General features: G+C 43.4%; 2 protein-coding genes across 5 annotated transcripts in view; both read right to left on the minus strand.

Moving 5' to 3' along the window:
* Window positions 1-1,415: 1,415 nt before the first annotated feature.
* Window positions 1,416-13,183, minus strand: tnnt2d (troponin T2d, cardiac). Of its 2 annotated transcripts, none has more exons than XM_063197547.1 (11): window positions 13,096-13,183; window positions 12,194-12,247; window positions 11,728-11,934; window positions 11,567-11,615; window positions 10,786-10,902; window positions 9,694-9,771; window positions 9,079-9,189; window positions 6,241-6,356; window positions 4,163-4,253; window positions 3,592-3,632; window positions 1,416-1,640 (listed from the first exon to the last, which is right to left on the minus strand). In XM_063197547.1, exons 4-11 carry the CDS (start codon window positions 11,609-11,611, stop codon window positions 1,598-1,600), a joined length of 642 nt encoding a protein of 213 aa, XP_063053617.1. In that variant the 5' UTR covers window positions 11,612-11,615; window positions 11,728-11,934; window positions 12,194-12,247; window positions 13,096-13,183; the 3' UTR covers window positions 1,416-1,597. The 2 variants fall into 2 exon arrangements, with proteins under 2 accessions (XP_063053617.1, XP_063053618.1); XM_063197548.1 differs by lacking the exon at window positions 3,592-3,632 and adding an exon at window positions 3,126-3,163 and having other exon boundaries at window positions 1,423-1,640.
* A 256-nt stretch (window positions 13,184-13,439) lies between these two features.
* cald1b (caldesmon 1b) overlaps window positions 13,440-18,482 on the minus strand; it is a 39,570-nt gene continuing 34,527 nt past the window's right edge. For all 3 annotated transcript variants that reach the window (XM_063196220.1, XM_063196222.1, XM_063196219.1), the window contains exons 13-15: window positions 18,400-18,468; window positions 17,247-17,287; window positions 13,440-15,309 (exon numbers count right to left, since the gene is read on the minus strand). In XM_063196220.1, the coding sequence (XP_063052290.1) occupies window positions 17,264-17,287; window positions 18,400-18,468 (93 nt within the window). In that variant the 3' untranslated portion in view covers window positions 13,440-15,309; window positions 17,247-17,263. The remainder of the gene's footprint in view (window positions 15,310-17,246; window positions 17,288-18,399; window positions 18,469-18,482) is intronic.

Below are 18,482 nucleotides of genomic sequence, written 5' to 3' on the forward strand. Positions count from 1 at the left end.
CTCCAATGTGGCAAGTCACAGTTCTTGCACTTCATCCCTCCTGTATGATATTTTTAGGGTTTTTTTATCAGTCTGTACCTGTTGATAATTCATCTGCTGTTCTACTGAAGTACACTTGCGCACAATAAGACATAAATATTCATTTGACTCCATTGCAGGCACCAGGGTGATTCTTTTGGTCTTTTTTTGTACATTTCAGGATCTATTTTTTTCTTAAGTATTAATGTCTACTACTTACCTTACATGCTTGATAAAGAAGATCAAGTTTGACTGTATTATTACTGTTACTCACTTATGCCAGAAGCATCTAGCCTGGGCCTGTCCATACCAACTGTGGCACTGCACCAAGTTTTGCTCCTCATTTATGCTTGCAGAGCTTTGAAGTGGCGATCGCCAGGCTAAATAACATCCAGGGTTCCCACTGGTGCTTGAATTCCTTGAAAATGCTTGAATTTCAATTAAGTGTTTTCAAGGTTGTGAAAATGCTTGTATGTTTGGTGTGTAGTGCATGAAAATGCTTGAAATTTGTATCAAGTCAAACTCAGTAAGCTAAATAATATAAATACATTGTTCAGATACATCAAAAATCTGAGGGAGTGAGATGTCAGATGGGATTTGCCATTCGACACCCTAAAATTGATTAAAATGCAGGAAATTGCATCTTAAAAACGCAAACTTTTCTGGGGGAGGACCCCCACACCACCTTCCCGCAACCTATTAAAGGTGATGGAAAACTGAAAATGTTGTTCTTGAAGGTGCTTGAAAAGTGCTTGAATGTGTTCATGAAAAAGGTGTGGGAACCCTGAACATCCCTGTATGTGTCCATATCCACACAGTTCTGCTCTGTGTTCTCTGATTTCCTCACGTCTGCTCTTTAACCCACCTGTTTGTTGCTTGTATCTAGCTCTCCTGTTTGCTGTCAAGTAATGCTGTTTTTGTTTGAAAGCCAGTGCTCTGCTATGTAACTCACCTCTTTCATGCTGCCTGAAACAACCCGAGTGCTTCCTTTTGAAGGTGTTCGTTACACCAAGACACATCATATTGCTTTTTCATGCATGAAAGTCATCATAACATGTTTCCAAGAATGAGTCAATTACAGTCCTTCCCCTCTATATACTATATCAATGTGTGTTGGGTCTAATGGCACAGCAGGATAATAATAGACATCAACATCTTCCATTTCTTGTTCTATAGTGTCTTATGTTCGAACTGCCCATCATGTGACATGGACAGGAATGCACGGCAGGCTGAATTTCTCTTTCTCACTATTGAAGACAGGATTGATATCACTGGCATAGCCTACTGGTTGAGGGCGTTGGTACCCTATAATGTTGTCATGTTTATTAAGCACATGCCATGAAACATCAATAGAGTAAAACACTTAAATATTGAACCGTACTATGTATCCAATATAGTACTAAACAACAAAATGACAAGGGGACGGTGAATGGGGTCACATTTCATATGCTCTTTATGGGTGTACACAGGGGTGATTTGGGTAAGACGATACATGAATGCTGGACAGACAAGACATGGGACACAAACACAGACACGTGTTCTCCTCCGCACCCTGGTTTGCGGCTCCTGCAGTCTCTCTCTACCTGAGCCGACCGCCCCCCTTCTTGCCACGACCTTTGGCACTGGTGAGGAAGAGAGAGGAGATGAGGAGACAGGTAGGTTTTTTTTATGCCACAGAGTTCACATGAGATGACAAAATTGCCTTAACTTGTTTCTTTTTATCACCATCCTAACCATTCTATTAAGGGTAAGATAACTGAGCTTTAAGCTGTTTTCCCAACAATGCCCTGGTCATAACAAGCATAAAGAATAATCAAAGGAACAATGTATGCTTGGGGTTAGACTAGTGTTTCTCAACGGGGGCACTACAGCCCCCCCATGAGGCATTGGGGAGCCCTAAGGGGGCGTTGAGAAGGATACAGCTTAGTTGCCATTGAGGCGCATTAGTCTATATTATTTTTTTAATACTAAGGGGGCGTTGATAGGCTTATGATGAGGTCAAGGGGCGGTGGGAGGCTTATGATGAGGCCAAGGGGGCGTTTGTTCAAAAAAAGGTTGAGAACCACTGGGTTAGACATTAGAGTGAAATGTGAAAAAGATTATTTTCTAACAAGACATATTGACTGTTATTGTTCACCTAAATTTAAAAGAATAGGATGACAGCTAAGCTTACCATTCTGTTTCGCCTGGATAGGTTATTAGCCTACAAGAACACTGAAAAGGCTACAACTAACTACCAGGCCAGGGACTGGTCATGCTGCCTTACAAAACCACAAGTGAGTCATTGTTGCAGTTAACAGTTAACGGACTAGTGCTTCCTTTTTCCTTTCACCCAATTGTTTTGTGTCTTACTATTAAGTAAGACAAGAAAAGCCTCAACAATAATTGTACTGTATAAAATGTTTTGCAAGGCATCCTGGAAATGTACAGGATCTCCCCTCTAATTTCTAGTGTTCACACACTTTGGGATCTTTGCATTTTTAAGGCAGTGTGCTGATACCCATAGTTGGAGGAATCACATAAGGACACCAAAGCTAAGTTTAGAACATTTGGCCTTGAGAACAAGACCATGTTTACTAGTCACTGGTCACTGTGTTGGTTGACTGACACTACTGTACTCGTTTACAACTCGTGATCTTTCCTCCTTCCTTGCATTGTGCAAGAAGAAGACTTCTCATGTTATCATGCAAAATAAAGCAAATGCTCCACACGTAAGCAACAATGAGCTCAAGGTCAACAGAAGTGGTCAGCAATGGTAACACATGCCATGCATGACATTCAGATTCCATATAAGAGACTATACTTGCCTGACCTTGACAGATGTAAGTGCTTTAGCCCCCAAAAATATTCTTTCCATGTTAAGAATGGAATTAGTGTGGGGGTATAATGCCAGGCTAGTTTATAACTCCCAAGTGTTGGCTTTTTGTGCTGTCAAAGTGGAATTCTGAATGTCAAAAGGAATACCTGACCACGTTATATGTTGGGCTCATCTGTCCATCAAAGGATTGTGGAGGTCCTTAGCAGGATATATGATTACATGTAGGTTGGTTACCCCTAAGCGTTATGAATCCTCCACAGTCCTTTGTGCAACATGCCTCGCCACTTACCTCTGGTGGTCCTGCACACGCACAAGAAGCGTATTGATCTGTGGAAACACACGAAGCTCTACTAAGCACTCGCACAACCACAAAGAAAGCAGGCAGGACACAGCCCCTTCTCACCTGTGTGACAGCCAACATCACTGCATGGCCTCTCCAACCTACAGTACCACCTGTGCCCAGTCGGTGCCGCTGTTCTGCCAAGACAGGCTGCTTTGTGGAGATGAGCGTCCAGCAGGCTAACAGACCAAGGGCCGCTACTGTGGGCCATTATAATGGGCTCAGTAGCTCATTGGGTAGGACATGTTGACACACCTTTTCTTACCGTCATCCGCCACCTGTGCCTCGTGCAAATATCGACCACCTTGACCTTGACCTTAAACTTTGACCCATGACAGACAAGCGAGCAAGGGACGGAATACCGAGGGGGGGGGGGATAAGACAGCCCTACAGTAACAACCACTCATCTACTTACAACTTGCTCTGTTCATTGACACGGCACTGGAGCACAGCGATCTGGAAGCAAGTCACAGATTAAAGTACCCGCAAGGTACTCGCAGAATAGATAAAACCCCAATGATAATGAAAAATTATGGTCCAAGGCAGATTTGAAAAAGGGAGAGAAAAGATGTTAATTTATACAGTATTACATAGAAGAAAAAAGAAAATATGTTTGGTGATCTGTCATCTTCTCTTCCGTAGTCACCTTGCTGTTCAGTTTCATGATGAATGAATGAATGAATGAATGAATGAATGAATGAATGAATGAATGAATGAGAATGAGAATAATGAAGTGGCTTTGGGTGATGTCATCTTGGGCAACTTTGTTACCTTGCTCTTTAGTTTCATTACAAAAACAACTTCACATTTTCAACGAATTTGAAGTCTTGACCAATATAGGAGAAGGCCTACTGTACATACAGTGCACTATAAGCCGTCTTCATAAGTTCTTGCTGCCCTGGCTGGTAGACCACTGAATTATTGCTTGGTTAAAGCATAATAGAAAATAATACAAATCGAAACAGCAGACTGACTGTGCTACTCACCTCATATTTCTGTCTCTTGAATTTCTCTGTGAGGTCAAACTTCTCAGACTCCAGCTCCATCAGCCACTGCCACAGCTCGCTGGCCTTCTCCCTGTAGGTAAATGGACTGCATTTATATATAGCGCTTTTTCCACTCCTTCGAGCACTCAAAGCGCTTTACATTGTATGCCTCACATTCACCCATTCACACTCACATTCACACACCGGTGGCCGTGACTGCCACACAGGGTACCACCCTGCCACCAGGAGCAACTTGGGGTTAAGTATCTTGCTCAAGGACACAACGATGGAGTCAGGCTGAGTTAGGGTGACCAGCTGTCCGGACTTCGGCCGGACGACCCCGCCCCTTAACTTTCTAACCTAGCGTCCTCGCGCGCACCCATTGCTTCGACTTGCCGAATCCCCGCCTCCGTGGAGAAAACAGTGAAGTTGGCATTCTAAACTGCAGGCAGAAATCAGGGAACAGCGCTGCCATCTTACCTCAGACTAACTCAGCTGCCAACAACAGTTTTACTTGTAAAACAATATTTTTGGGGGGAAGGATTTTCGCATTTCATTACCTCACTCCGATAAAGGAGTCATCAGTACCACTAACTTAATATTGTATCAGAGACGGCAGGTTACGATAGACAAATCCTTCCGTTGTTGTCTGTGTAGGCTATTTCATAATTTAAAAAATATATATTTTGGGTAGTCATGCATTCGTAGGCCTAATAGCCAATTTTAATTTGATTTACTTTACTCAAAGTTGGTCAGAAGTATGTTTATCAGCGGTGATTTAAGGGAGGCAACCCGCTTCTGTCAACCTTTTTTTTCATGCAGACGCTGGATAATCAACAACACGAGCTCAAAATACAGATCGTCCATGCAGAAAGACATTTCTTTGCCCTGTTTGTAAAGTTGTGAGAACCCTCGTATCGTTGTAAAGGCATTTAGCGGACAAACTTAGTTGCACTATGCGTTGCCACCAGTGCAGGAAAAAATAGGAAACAGACAGTAGACAATAATATAGTTACCTTATTTAACTTTCATACAGTCAGTTAATGAACTTCATATAGGCCTAGGGCTATTGCACGGAGATTTCCCCGACATAAGGCGACAGCAATAGCCTACAGTTAAGTCTGGGGTTGGAGTAACATGGCGGCCGCAGATATCGGAAACGCGACCGACTGTCAAGGTCTAGTTTTCGTAAATGACGTTGCCTCGCATCTCGAGGCCATAAGCAAAAGGCAAGGAGGAAAGGAAAGACAAAGAGAGGGACACACGGACGTCGTGAACAGGTCGTGAAAACAGACCGATGGCCACCCTAGGCTGAGTGGGGCTCGAACCTGCAACCTTTGGGTTGCCGAACGGCTCCTCTTCCAACTGAGCTACCACCGCCCCTGTAGGGGTGCACAGCAGGTGTGGAAAGACTTGAGCCCTATCTCTTTTTTTAAATTTGTTCACTTTTTAATATTTTTTTAGATATTTCATTTGGTCTTCTATGACTCCATTGATGATAGGACAGCTCGAGAGGTGGATAGGAAGCGAACAGGGAGAGAGGCGGGGAGGGGTCGGCAAAGGACCTGGGCCGGGAATGGAACCCGGGTCGGCCGCAAGGCAGACGAGTACCCCACCGGCCGGCCACGGCAGGGCCTGAGCCCTATCTCAACACAGGAGCTTGTATAGAAAGCGTTACCGACTCTATTTTGTCCTTAGATACCCTGGACTACTACTTTGATTGGCCCAGATCTCCTATACCACCATAGGTTTCATATGCCTTTCCCACCTTCCTTGTGGCTGGCTACATTGGTGACTTCATTGCATACAACAGTCTTGCCTTTCTCCTCTTTTCACACAAAGTGATCACCGCTGTAACCTCCTACATTTGCTGCTTCTAGATTACTTTAATCACCCCAACTTTCCCTTATACCGTAAGCGGCTTTGGTTAGAACGAAGCATACAGTATGCGGCCTGTAACTGTCTTGAGTGGCAATTTTGCTTACGGTTCATAGCAGTACTGCATGACTACAATGGCTGACATCTTTCAGTTGTTTCGGTAATCAAACTTAAATAGCGACGACTCAGGAGATGCGTACTTGAGTTTGTCGTCACCAAGGTGGTCGATGTTGAGAGGCTTTCGTCGCTCGGCCAGGATCTTCTTCTTCTTCTCCCTCTCCGTCTGTTTCTTGGCTCCCTTGCGGCCCTCAGTACCCTGTGAAGACATACAGTACAAGGACTGGTTAGGCTCACATGCATCAGGCTCTGAAGAACATAGTGACACTGACACACTGTTTGCTTGTGTTTTCACCAAATAAAAGATAAAGTGCAGCAAGCGAAGCTCTAACAGCACACAAAGTAAAAAATGTAGTGTTAACCCAGCTATTAGAAAGTCAATTTAACATCTTCAAGAGTGTATCTGGTCACAGAGTACAGTGTTGAATTAACACTGCATTTGCTACTTGCAGTGTCCTACTGTGGTGGACCTGCCAGCTGATAAATTATAGTATCATAGTAGCAGAGCCCCCTTTTAACATATCATGCTCTGACTGCATTTAGTCTGTAATTGCTCAGAATACTGAGAGGTGATAAAATCTATCCATTTCTGAAGCACAATGTTAGGATACAAATACAAACAGAGAGGGCAATACTTCACCGGGTCACTGGTCAAAAACAGGTACTCGTCAAAATTTGACAAATAGCTGTATAGCTATATGTAAAAAAGACAAAAAATGTTAAGCACTCCTTACTAAAGTATTTTTCTTTTTGGACATCTTGTTTTTGATGAGCACCTGAACAACTTTGACAACAAAATTCCTTACTAAAGTAAAGTGCCTCGGAAGTTTTTTTTTTTCATATGACCATTTTCGAATGCTTTGGAAAGCATTAGCTTTAGCATGGACACTATGTGTGAACCTTAGATGCCACTAGACACTGAAATTACAATTGTGGCTGTTCCCAACCTCAATCCAAATATTAATAGTGCCTTCAAAAGCCCTGATGACAACACTGCGCCCTAGCGAAAATAATATAAAGTGACCTTGACTTGACATCATAACTCTACTACAAGATTCTAAGGGCAGAACTCTAAAAGGTGACATTGGGCATTTTCACACCTAGTCTCCTTTAAGCGAACCACACGCAGACCTCTTAAAGTGAACCAAAAAGTGAACAGACAACAAAAGGACTCGGTTCTGTTTTTGTTCATATTGTGAATGTATTACAAAAAGAACCGGCTGCTCTATCTGGTGCTGTTAGGCTTTTATGGTGTGTCACTCCTCTTTTTGATCACACCCGGTCCTCTAGAGCCCTCCTTAAGTTGTTACACCACAAGTGTAACTTGTCGGAACTCATAAGTGAACCGTACTGAGACCACATCAATAAAGGTCTCAGTACGATTCACTTCCAAGGGGTCTGGGTACACTTTGAAGCATTCACATATGCACAGAAAATGCTCAGTCACAGGTTTGGGTTCACTTAATTGGCTGAAAGGGACCAGGTGTGAAAACCCTGATCGAGTATTTGTAAGAGCTGCACAAAGTCACATTAACTATAGGGACTACAATAAGTGAACTTGATCATTTCTGAGAAATATACAAACTTTTAGAAAACACAAAGTGACCTTGAGTCTCTCTCAATGTTCATCTCTCTCGACCTCTAAGAGAAAGACCTCTTCAGAGAAAGTCTCCCTTCATAAAAACTAACCCATTTATACCCTACCCACCTGCACTAACCATGATATGCTTGCATATCCTGTGATCTACACACACATTATGGTATTGATTATGTACTCGTTTGTAAGTCACTTTATATAAAAGTGTGTGGTAAACACACTGTATGTACAGTAATATAATGTACTATATTGGCCCAAATATAAGACAGGGTTTTTGTTATTTAAAAAAAACCCTGCTATTTAAAAAAGAAGGTCATCTCATATTCAGGTTTGTCTTATATTCGGGCCAATACTGTAGGTGACTGTAATGAAATGAAATGTGATGAGTCTTGGTGGGAAGAACTTCCTCTGTAGGCCTGGGTCTTCTAAATGCAATATATTGTAGGCCTAACGTAATGAAATACAAGTCTACCAACCTTCTGTTGCATGCCTCTTTTGGTAATGTAATGTAATATAATTTAGTATAGTGTATATAAGGCCGTCCGCACACTGGCTCCGACAGTACTGCGGCGCACTTTTGCTTCCGACAGAATTCGGACCCCCAAACCCAATTTCACACGAACATTGCATTGATAGTCTATGGGCGGCGCCGACAAAATAGAACTTGTCTCTAATTGCCATCCGACATCGGCGAATGTCCGCGGACATCGGCGCCAGTGTGCGTGGTTCTATTGAAAACAATGGAATCGAATTTTAGCTGAGCAGTGCTCAGCACTTTGTCGGAGCCGGTGTGCGGAAGCCCTAACTCGACTGACCTTGGCCTGCCCTCCGTGGGCCTGGGTCTTCCACATGTAATGTAATGTAGTGTGTGTTAACCTTAGCCTGGGTCTTCCACATGTAATGTAATGTAGTGTGTGTTAACCTTAGCCTGGGTCTTCCACATGTAATGTAATGTAGTGTGTGTTAACCTTAGCCTGGGTCTTCCACATGTAATGTAATGTAGTGTGTGTTAACCTTATGTAAGGACTACAAGGACTTTTTAGGAAAAGCACAAAAGCACAACAATTACCTCTTAATGTATGTCCCATACAGACATAGACTAATCTAGGTAAGGACATAGACAGTATAGACATAGACAGTACTTATACATGGACTTAAGACAGTATGGACATAGACAGTGCTCATACAGACATTTAAAGTTCAAGACTGGACAACAGAAGACTTGTAGAGGACATACATTAAGAGGTAATTGTTGTGCTTTTGTGCTTTTCCTAAAAAGTCCTTGTAGTCCTTGTACATGTAATGTAATGTAGTGTGTGTTAACCTTAGCCTGGACGCCGTAGGTCGCGGTCTTCTGGGTGAGGACCTTCTTCTTCTTGGCATCCTCATCCTGCTTCTTCCTCTGCTCCTCCTGCTCCTTCCTCTCCTTCTCCTCCTGTTACAGCGTCACAACGGCAGGTCAAAAGGTCAAAAGGTCAAAAGGTCACAGGATCTAGTGCACTACCGAAATAATAGTCATATTGGCCAATACTGATGCTATAAAATTAAAACAGAATAGGTTACATTTTAAACTGAAAATAGAACAACACATTCATGTGCTTAAGACGTGCTGAATTTCCAAACATGTCTATCTATATAATACTCAATTATCCACGCAATATCACTATATTGTTTTTTGTTCACAACTTGATATCATAATGTGACTATGGCAGAAATGCATTAGAATGCACTGAGCGTTTGTGGTCCAGAGAGTGTGAAGAATGCAGGTCATCCGGAGGAGAGGAGGAGATGAGAGCGCTGAAGAAGGGAGGAGAGGAGAGGAGAGGAAAGGGGAGGAGAGGAGATGGGAGGGTAGGAGAGTGGAGGAGGGCACAGGGTAGGAGAAGAGAGTTGAGGAGAGGAGAGTGGAGAGGGTAGGAGAGCGGAGGGTGTTGCTTACAGCTAGTCTGGCCTGCCGCTCCTTCTCCTTCTCCGCACGTATCCTCTGCTGCTCAGCCCTCTCAGCACGACGCTTGTCCTAGCCACCAGCCCACCACACGCACGCACATACGCACACGCAGAGAGAGAGAGAAAGAGAGAGAGAGAGAGAGAGAGAGAGAGAGAGAGAGAGAGAGAGGAAAATAAAAGTGTTGTAGGGAGGGAGGGAGAAATACATGGAGGGGAGGGGGTGTGTAGGGGCATTGGGTGAGTGAGAGAAAAAAACGATGGTGGGTGTATGTTTGGTCAGGTTGCTGCTATGAAATAATTTCTTGCATCACCTGGCACAGGAAGACTTTTAGCTGGATGCCTTGAAGTCAATGACAGGAGGTGGAGACGGACGCTCCGTCACTACATTTCTTAGTCAGCGTCTGAGTCAGCTGATATCAGAGACATTTGACTATAATGACTGGAAAGGCTATGTTGTGTGCAGTATAAATAATATGATATGAAATATTGTATGACCCCCCCCCCCCTCCTCCAAAATGAATAGCTTGTACAGCTTTTATGAAGCATTTTTAGAAATGGCGTGCAAAATACAAAAATCTTTTTTGAAGGGACCTAGTAAAGTGAGAGTTTGGTCAAGGTGGCCGCCTTAATAATGAAGAGCTAGGGGACAGGCAAGCTGACAGGAGACAACAAAGAGGTCAGTAGTCTCGGGGTCAGTGAGAGAGTGCATTGCTCATTGCATTGGTTGTATTGGGTGGGTGGCCCTTTTAGATGACTTTGTCCCGCGTCCAGCCTAAGCAGTCAGCAGCCCTGCTGAGGAAACCCTGCGCCTGTGTGTGGGAGGGAGGCGGAGCGCTACTACTCACTAGCCAGGCAGCGCCCTCCGAGTGACGCAACGTGTTCAAAGCAGTGACGTGAGATGTTCTATTGGGACTAAGAAAAATGCTTGGTTTAAACTTCGGCACAGCCTTTTCTGGCCTCGACCAGTAGCAACCAAGGGAGGTGGGTCAACCATGTCGTTTGAGAAACGTTAATTGTTATGCTCTAGGTCAGACCAAGTCTCAGAAAGATTTGAAAGTCGATGATAATCAGGCTAACTACTCACGATCCTATTGACAAGAGAGATGAGATCCTCCTCATCTTTCTTCCTCTGGATGAAGTGGGCCTCGATCAGGGACTGCAGCTCCGCAAAGTCCTTCTCCTGACGCTTGCGGTGGATGTCCTGTTAGTAAAAGCACACAGGATGGCATCAGTTAGTCAGAGCAGTGTGTGTGTGTGTGTGTGTGTGTGTGTGTGTGTGTGTGTGTGTGTGTGTGTGTGTGTGTGTGTGTGTGTGTGTGTGTGTGTGTGTGGGTGTGTGTGTGTGTGGGTGAGGGGGTAGGTGGACTGAACTATGGCACTTCATAATTCATGGGTAGTTGGAGTGGTGCCTCTGTGTGTGTGTGTGTGTGTGTGTGTGTGCGCGCGCGTGTGTTTGTTTGTGCGTGTGTGTGTGCGTGAGCGCGCGTGCGTGTGTGTGTTTGTCACTGTTGATTTACTGTATATGTGCATGTGTTTCTGTTGGTTCTGTGAATGGTACATGTTGTATATAGCATAGCATGTGGTATATTAGCAATGCCAGCTGCAAAGACCCTTGGAGCCCCACATTCACAAGGGACTATGAAGACAGTGATATTTACAGGGGTGCAGGTGGCAGGGGACAAAGATGTTTTAACAGGGCCTATAATTCCAGTGGGGCCCCTGTCCACAACCACAAGGATACTGTTTGTCAGGGATGTGCCAAAAATGGCTGAGATATAGATGTCTGTAGACGTGTTACATTTGACATGGGGTTTTTTTTGCATTTAGATGTGTCAGTATACTGTATTGTGAAAAATCATGCTCACATCAAAGTCCACTTTGTCTCCGGAATCAGGAAGCTTTGGGGCCATGAACCTGCAGGCATTCACATTGAAGAGAGAAGTGACGGCAAGATGAAGGTTATCTTTAGCCCGACATTACACTGAGGAGCAGAATGTTAATTTGTCTGGTAATCACAACCACTTACTTTGGCTGCTTAGGTTTTGACTCATCTGTGAACACAGTTACACCAACAACATTTAGTTATTCATTCTTTTGTTTTCTTGGTTGTTGTTGCTTGTTTGTCTCACAATATCATATTTTAGGTATTTCATTTGAGCATTTATTTTTAAAGGCAACTTGACACAAAGTTGAAGAAGGGACAGGACCATCTTTTCATAACCTACCTTCCTCCCTTCAGAGAGAGAGAGAGAGAGAGAGAGAGAGAGAGAGAGAGAAAGAGAGAGAGAGAGAGAGAGAGAGAGAGAGAGAGAGAGAGAAAGAGAGAGGAACAGAAAAAAACCCAGAATGGAATATGTTTAGATTCCTCAACATGTACTTTCTGATAGCTGTTTGCATGATGTGCACATCAATATTGCTGGGATCAATATTAATATATTATAGAACATTATAATATTTAACAGTAATATAAAAATGTATATTAATAAACTTACTGAACTTCCAGAGCGTCCTCTTCGGTGTCACTCATGTCTGTAATCTGCGGAACCCTAAAACAAGTCAAGTCGTGTGTAAATATTCATATTCAGCTCTATATTATTGTTGCCATTACAATATTAAAATATGAAGATTAAAAACTTCCTGAGGGGAATGAGTTATATAATTATACCGTCAACCATGTTTAACGCACGTCTATTACATACACACACATATACTGGACATGTGTATGTCACAGTCCAGTTATAAAATGCCCCTGAAAAAAGACTGGAATCCCATTAATGACCTAGAAATACCAACTGTCAAAGAGTAGTCTCGAAGTTATGCGGTACACACATAGCACCTTTGTAGTCAGAATGACTTGCACGTTCTCTGTCATATTTAGCATACTGTTTACAAATTCCCCTGCCTGGTGTAAGTGGTACTGTACTTCTATCATAAAGATATAAAGTTCACAGCATCCATTTTGGCATAGAGGCCGACAAAGATACACAAAAATGCCATGTCTAGTTTTTGTTTGACCTCCCTTTTAACTTTACCAAGAAAATCCTTGCAGAAAACAATAATCACTCCGAATTGTGTTAAATGATCAAACATATAGTAGCAATTGGTATAGTTCTACGATCTTATTCTAACAGGTGTTTTTTCTTTTGGAGCCTCCTTTTCTGGCTTTTTTTTTCTGAGCACCGACCACCCCTAATTCCCCTTCACATCTATCATCAGATATGCATGTTGCATCAATCAATTAAATATACTGTACAGTCTCTCTCTCTGATACCAAGCACCAAACTCTACATCCACAAAGAGGTAGATTCCCATCACTTACCAACATCAGTTGATTAAATAACTGAAAATAAACGCAAGTTAAGTTAATGTCCAAACAGAGGAGAGCCTCTCTTACCCAAATCCAGGAGCAGAGGAGAATGTCTTATTCTTAGCAGAGCTGCAGTGGAGTCGACAGGTTGAGGTTTCAAGGCTAACATACTATTGTCTTCCCCAAACCACATGACCAGAGCCCACACACACTGATTGGTGAACACTGGAGACTGTCTATTGTTAGCTGATGGGGAACCCTTAAGATATGTGTCAATGAAATTCTGAAACCACCACATTGCTTACTGGTCAACATAGTTCACCTTGTTTCACCTGCTATTGCTAAGATTTTTTGGTTTGGGTACCACTAGTATTGGTATTTTTTTCATATAGACATCAGTGCAACACAAATAGTCACAAATATGCCTTCAAATGCATTTATTTGTCTTGCTTAATTGATAACAAAAATCATTTCAATATCAACAAGTAGCAAAAGCCAATATCGAGTTATTTTTCTGTGAGATGCGCAAAAGCAAGAGAAACATTACAATCAACTCAAATACTGAATGTTCTACAATGAGATCAAAGGAATGTTAAACAACATGTTTGTACAGTTTAAACGTTCATGTTCAGATTGTCTGTAACCAACACAACATTTCGTCAGACCTGATTCATTTCCCATCCGTCCGTGCCTTGGCCAATATTAAATCAAAAAGATGTGTAGTGTAGTAGAAGCATAAACTTTAAGGCCTTCTGCCGTTTTTAGAAGTGAAGAAGAGAGTAAGATGAGCTTGATGTTTCCCAGTTAGCCATCACACACATGGTGATAAAACTGACACCCTTCCTCAAAATGCCTTTCCTCGGATAGAGCATCCAAGCATCCATAAAAGCCCTCTTCCCCCTATCAATAACGCAGGAATAGTGTGTGTAAGAGAGAGAGAGAGAGAGAGAGATATGATATGTGTGTTGTTTTGTGGGTAAGAGTAATCTGAATGTTTTCATACACAGATATGATGCTCTATTGTGGTCCTGTTACATGAGCTCAGCAGCTGTCTGTCTAGGTCTACACCTGCGTATGATTGACAACCAGCACTCACACTGACATCCCTGGTACACTGCCATAATGTAATGCAATACACACACTCATTCAAGGCCCATTGGCACATAGGAGTTGGGGGATGCTACTTTCAATGATTTTGATTGTTAGGACAGGAGGCAACAGTATTGTTTGCGCCCTAGATGTTTAGAAAAATGAGTAGGTGAGTGGACCCAAAAAGTATAGTTCAGAGTAGGAGCAGGTTCGCACACTAAATAAGACACTAAGGTCAAGCACAAGGAGTTTTTTTTTATTTTTCTCATAGCAGAGTAGGACAGACGTTTCAAGTTGCTGCCATCATCAGTGCTCTCTGTGCTCACGATCACGATTGTTAGGACACAAAAGCCTCAAGCCTGATACCACTGCACAGCTTCATAATTGATTTGTTTGATAATAAGATTCAGAAGTGTTTATTCTGTTAATATATTAAACTGCTGTAAGCCTCTATATCACATACAGATCTGCGTGTGAGTGTGACATACAGTTATGGTGCGTTGTGAGTGCAGCTTTTATTATCACTGTAGCCAGTGGCTATTTTATGCAGCGATACAATGTTGTTGAGAGCCCTGACAAATGACGAAATACACACCTACTTTTGTCATTCAAAGCACGGCACGATTCAAAGCTGCCAATTACAGTGTTGCAATGACTATGAAAACGTAGGGAATGACTGAATTAAGACGTATTATTATGATAAGCAAATCCATAAGCTGCTTTGGCCAGTAATGTAAAGACAGATGCTGCTGATTGTAACTCAGTGCCAGGTTGAGTGGGGAGAGTGCCAACCCAGCATCCTTTGGCACCAGCTTCGTGATCAGGAAGCAGCAAGCTATGCTGTACGAGTCAGCAAGCACGATCAGCGAAAACAATTCATCATTCTTCAGTGGATGGAAACTAAACCGTAATCATTCTTTGACTGAATGAAAAGTAAAGAAAACATTTTTTTTTCCTATGGGCAACATAGGAAACATAGGTCCGTATCATAATGTTGGCTTGTAAACTAAAAGGTTTTCCTTCCTTTGTAATCGAGTAGGTTTCCCATTGTGGAAGTTGTTGACCGTCTCATTTCAAGATTTACTGTATACACATTTTTAAAGTGTGGATAGTCGCCACAAGGAACCTTTACTGTTGACTTCCCTTCTGACATCTTGGGGCCACTGTGGTGATGTTGCAGTTGATCATATGCCCCAAAGTATGGCTTGTCTTCTGTAAACCAGGGGAGAGAGAGAGAGAGAGAGAGAGAGAGAGAGAGAGAGAGAGAGAGAGAGAGAGAGAGAGAGAGAAGAGAGAGAGCGAGAGAGAGAGAAGAGATGGAGGGCATTATTTTGTGTTTGAGGGTTTTATGTCTTTATACACGGAAGTGAAAAAGAGGCTTAATCTATGGTGTCAATGACATACGTATAAATGACATGTATTTCAAGTAGCAAGATTCTGTGCTCTTTTGTGGCACAAGTGCAAGGGCTTGTGTCTGGCTGTGTCTGTGAGAGTTAAGGGGAAAGAGAGAGAGAGACTGAGAGAAAAAAACAGGGAAAGTGTGTGTGTGTGTGTGTGTGCGTGCGTGCGTGCGCGCGTGTGTGTGTATTTGTTGTGCGTGTGTCTGTAGGGGGGTGTCCAGTATGACAGTGGACATACGTCGAGGTCCTGCATAGTGACACTACACTTGCATGGCCTTGCATTGTCAGTTGCTCATCCCTTCATCTTCCGAAGTGACTATTTCCTGCAGGGGATAGGGGGTGGTGGCTGTGGTGGGGGTGGGGGTGGTGGATGATCAAGGTTGCCCCGCCGAGGGGTGAGGGGTGCTGGCCGGGGTACTGTTAGAGGAGCTTACAGGGGTTAGCCCTATTTGCAGTGTGGAGCAACGTTATCCTTTTCCACCTCAGACAGTCAGTCAGATCAGGCCCCTGTGCTAAGGCGGCATGTACATTTTAGCTTTAGGGAGGCTTTGGTCTATTTAGTGGGCAATCCGTTTATGCTTTATCCCATGATGCTGTGCTGAGTACTGGGGCGGCGAGGGGGCAGCAGTGCCGTGGTGCCGCCTGGGCACACACCACACACACACACACACACACACACACTGCACTGGCACCACACGCTAATCCCCAGAGATGCACAGGTAATGTGACAAGCAGACAGCTGTGATGCCCTTGACATGCGTGCCAGACTGCCAGCATGCTGTCACAAAGGGGATCCACATACACTGGTGTGTGCGTGTGTGTGTGTGTGTGGGTGGGTGTGTGGATGTGTGTGTGTGTGTGTGTGTGTGTGCGCGCGCGTGTGCGTGCGCCAATCCATGCATACATCTATTTGTGAGTCAGTGAGTGTGGTGTCTGTTTCCCATTCTGTGTGCATGTGAATAAGTGAGTGCAAATGTGTGTGTGTTTGTGTGTGGGTGAATGAGTGTGTACAAGTGTGTGTATGTGTGTGTGAGAGAGAGAGAGTTTGTGCGTGCGCGCACACGCATTTGTCTGTCTGTGTGCGAGGCCGCTGACAGCTTTAGCTGGGCCCAGGACAAAGTCATGTGAAAGGGCCCCCCTATACCATACATACAATGTGATGAGAACCCAATTCCTCACCCAGGTACCACAGAGTAAGGGGACCGACCCTCCGTGCTTGCACACCGCAGAGCTATGTTCACCCTGCCCTGCCAGCAGCCCTGGCAAGGTTCTTCATACAAGGAAACAAGGTCAGGCCGCTTAAAAATAGAGCCCCCAGGCATCCCAATGTGTGCGTGGGCAGAGGCTGAAATTTACTGCACCGTGGCCAGGGTCCAGGAGCCGGTTGCGGTGAGTGTAGCCCGAGTGTGGCTGCCAAACGTGCTGTCAATCACAAGAGGGCTGAAAAGACTGAAGCCTGAAACCATATATATTGTTGGCTAGTTGGCTTGCTAGCTCCCTAACTGGAGGTCTGGATATTGCACCTGTAGGCTAAGAGGGTAGGTACTATGCAGATGATATGGAATCAGCTAAGATACCCTCTCTATCTCTCGCATGCAGACATATACACGTTCAAACACTCAGAGAGAGAGAGAGAGAGAGAGAGAGAGAGAGAGAGAGAGAGAGAGAGAGAGAGAGAGAGCGAAAGAGAATAAGAGTTAATAAGGTCATGGGGAACAAGAGAAGAAGGACAAGGAGAAGTGTGTTTACCACTGACAACTCCTGACTTATTTCTTTCCTGACAGGGTCACCTAGGAAAGAAACACAAACAGACTCACAGTCAGAATACTAGGACAGTATACATATAGCCATTGTCTTTCAAGAGTCAAATATAATACAATACAGTACAACATGTATTTATATAGCGCAGTATCACGGCTATGAATTTAAATTCAAAACGCTTTCAAAATACACATACACATTCCCACATTCACACACCAGCTCTGGAGGCTGCCGCACGGCGCCAATTGTCCGGGGTTCACGTGAGAAAGTGCGCACACATGCACACGCACATACACAAAGACAATAATAAAAGTCCTTCAAAAAATTCACTGGAAACAATCACAATGTAGCCTACTTTCATAGCATCAAGACCTAGCCTACTGGCTGCGTTGCAAAATGTATATCCATTTTGGAATATTTTGGAAAATTGACATTTTTGTATTGGGGGGATGTGTTTCAGAGTTTAAGTAATATCAATGGAATTTCATTAAACTGTGATTAAAAAATATATAGAAAAAGTGGCGATATCAAAACCAGAAGGGGGGACAATCGATTGGATTGGGGGGACATTGGTGGATAGGTCGTTTTGCAACGAAACTTAAAATGTTAATGTCAGGAAGAAAACAAATGGGTTGGGTGGCAATCAGAAAGAGATTGATAATGATACACTTACTTGGTATACTTCAAACACAATTTCAATATCAGTACAGGGCAAGCGCCGACACTAACATTCCATAACACTCACACATAGGAAAAAAGAGTTGACACATCTACTCCCTAAACTGTTGAATTTAATTCCAGTTGTTACAAGTAAACAGATAAAGGCCAATATGCTCAAAAGGACACTTGCAGAAAATGTGCATAAAATCAAAGCTCAATTTCAGGGAGGTATTACTTGGACTTATTTTGTTCAGCACTTGTTCATATTCTATTATTTTCAAAGTGCAATCCAATTATTGTATATGTACTGCCTTTTCAGTTGCCTACTAAAATGTACATCAAACACAAGTGCAATCTTTATGTATATGCACATAATAGGTGGATGTGTATGGATATAAATGTGTGTATGTGCATGTGTGCGTGAGTGCGTGTGTGCGTGCGTACAGCATAGTGCAGTGCCATGCACGATACATAAACTCACTCTGCCTGGGGTGGAGACCTTGTTTCCCCAAGGACTGCGTGGTTTGGTGACGTCAGCCGGTTTCGTATCCTGCTGAGTGAACA

Source organism: Engraulis encrasicolus, chromosome 4, assembly GCF_034702125.1.
Source record: "Engraulis encrasicolus isolate BLACKSEA-1 chromosome 4, IST_EnEncr_1.0, whole genome shotgun sequence".
Lineage (NCBI taxonomy): Eukaryota > Metazoa > Chordata > Actinopteri > Clupeiformes > Engraulidae > Engraulis > Engraulis encrasicolus.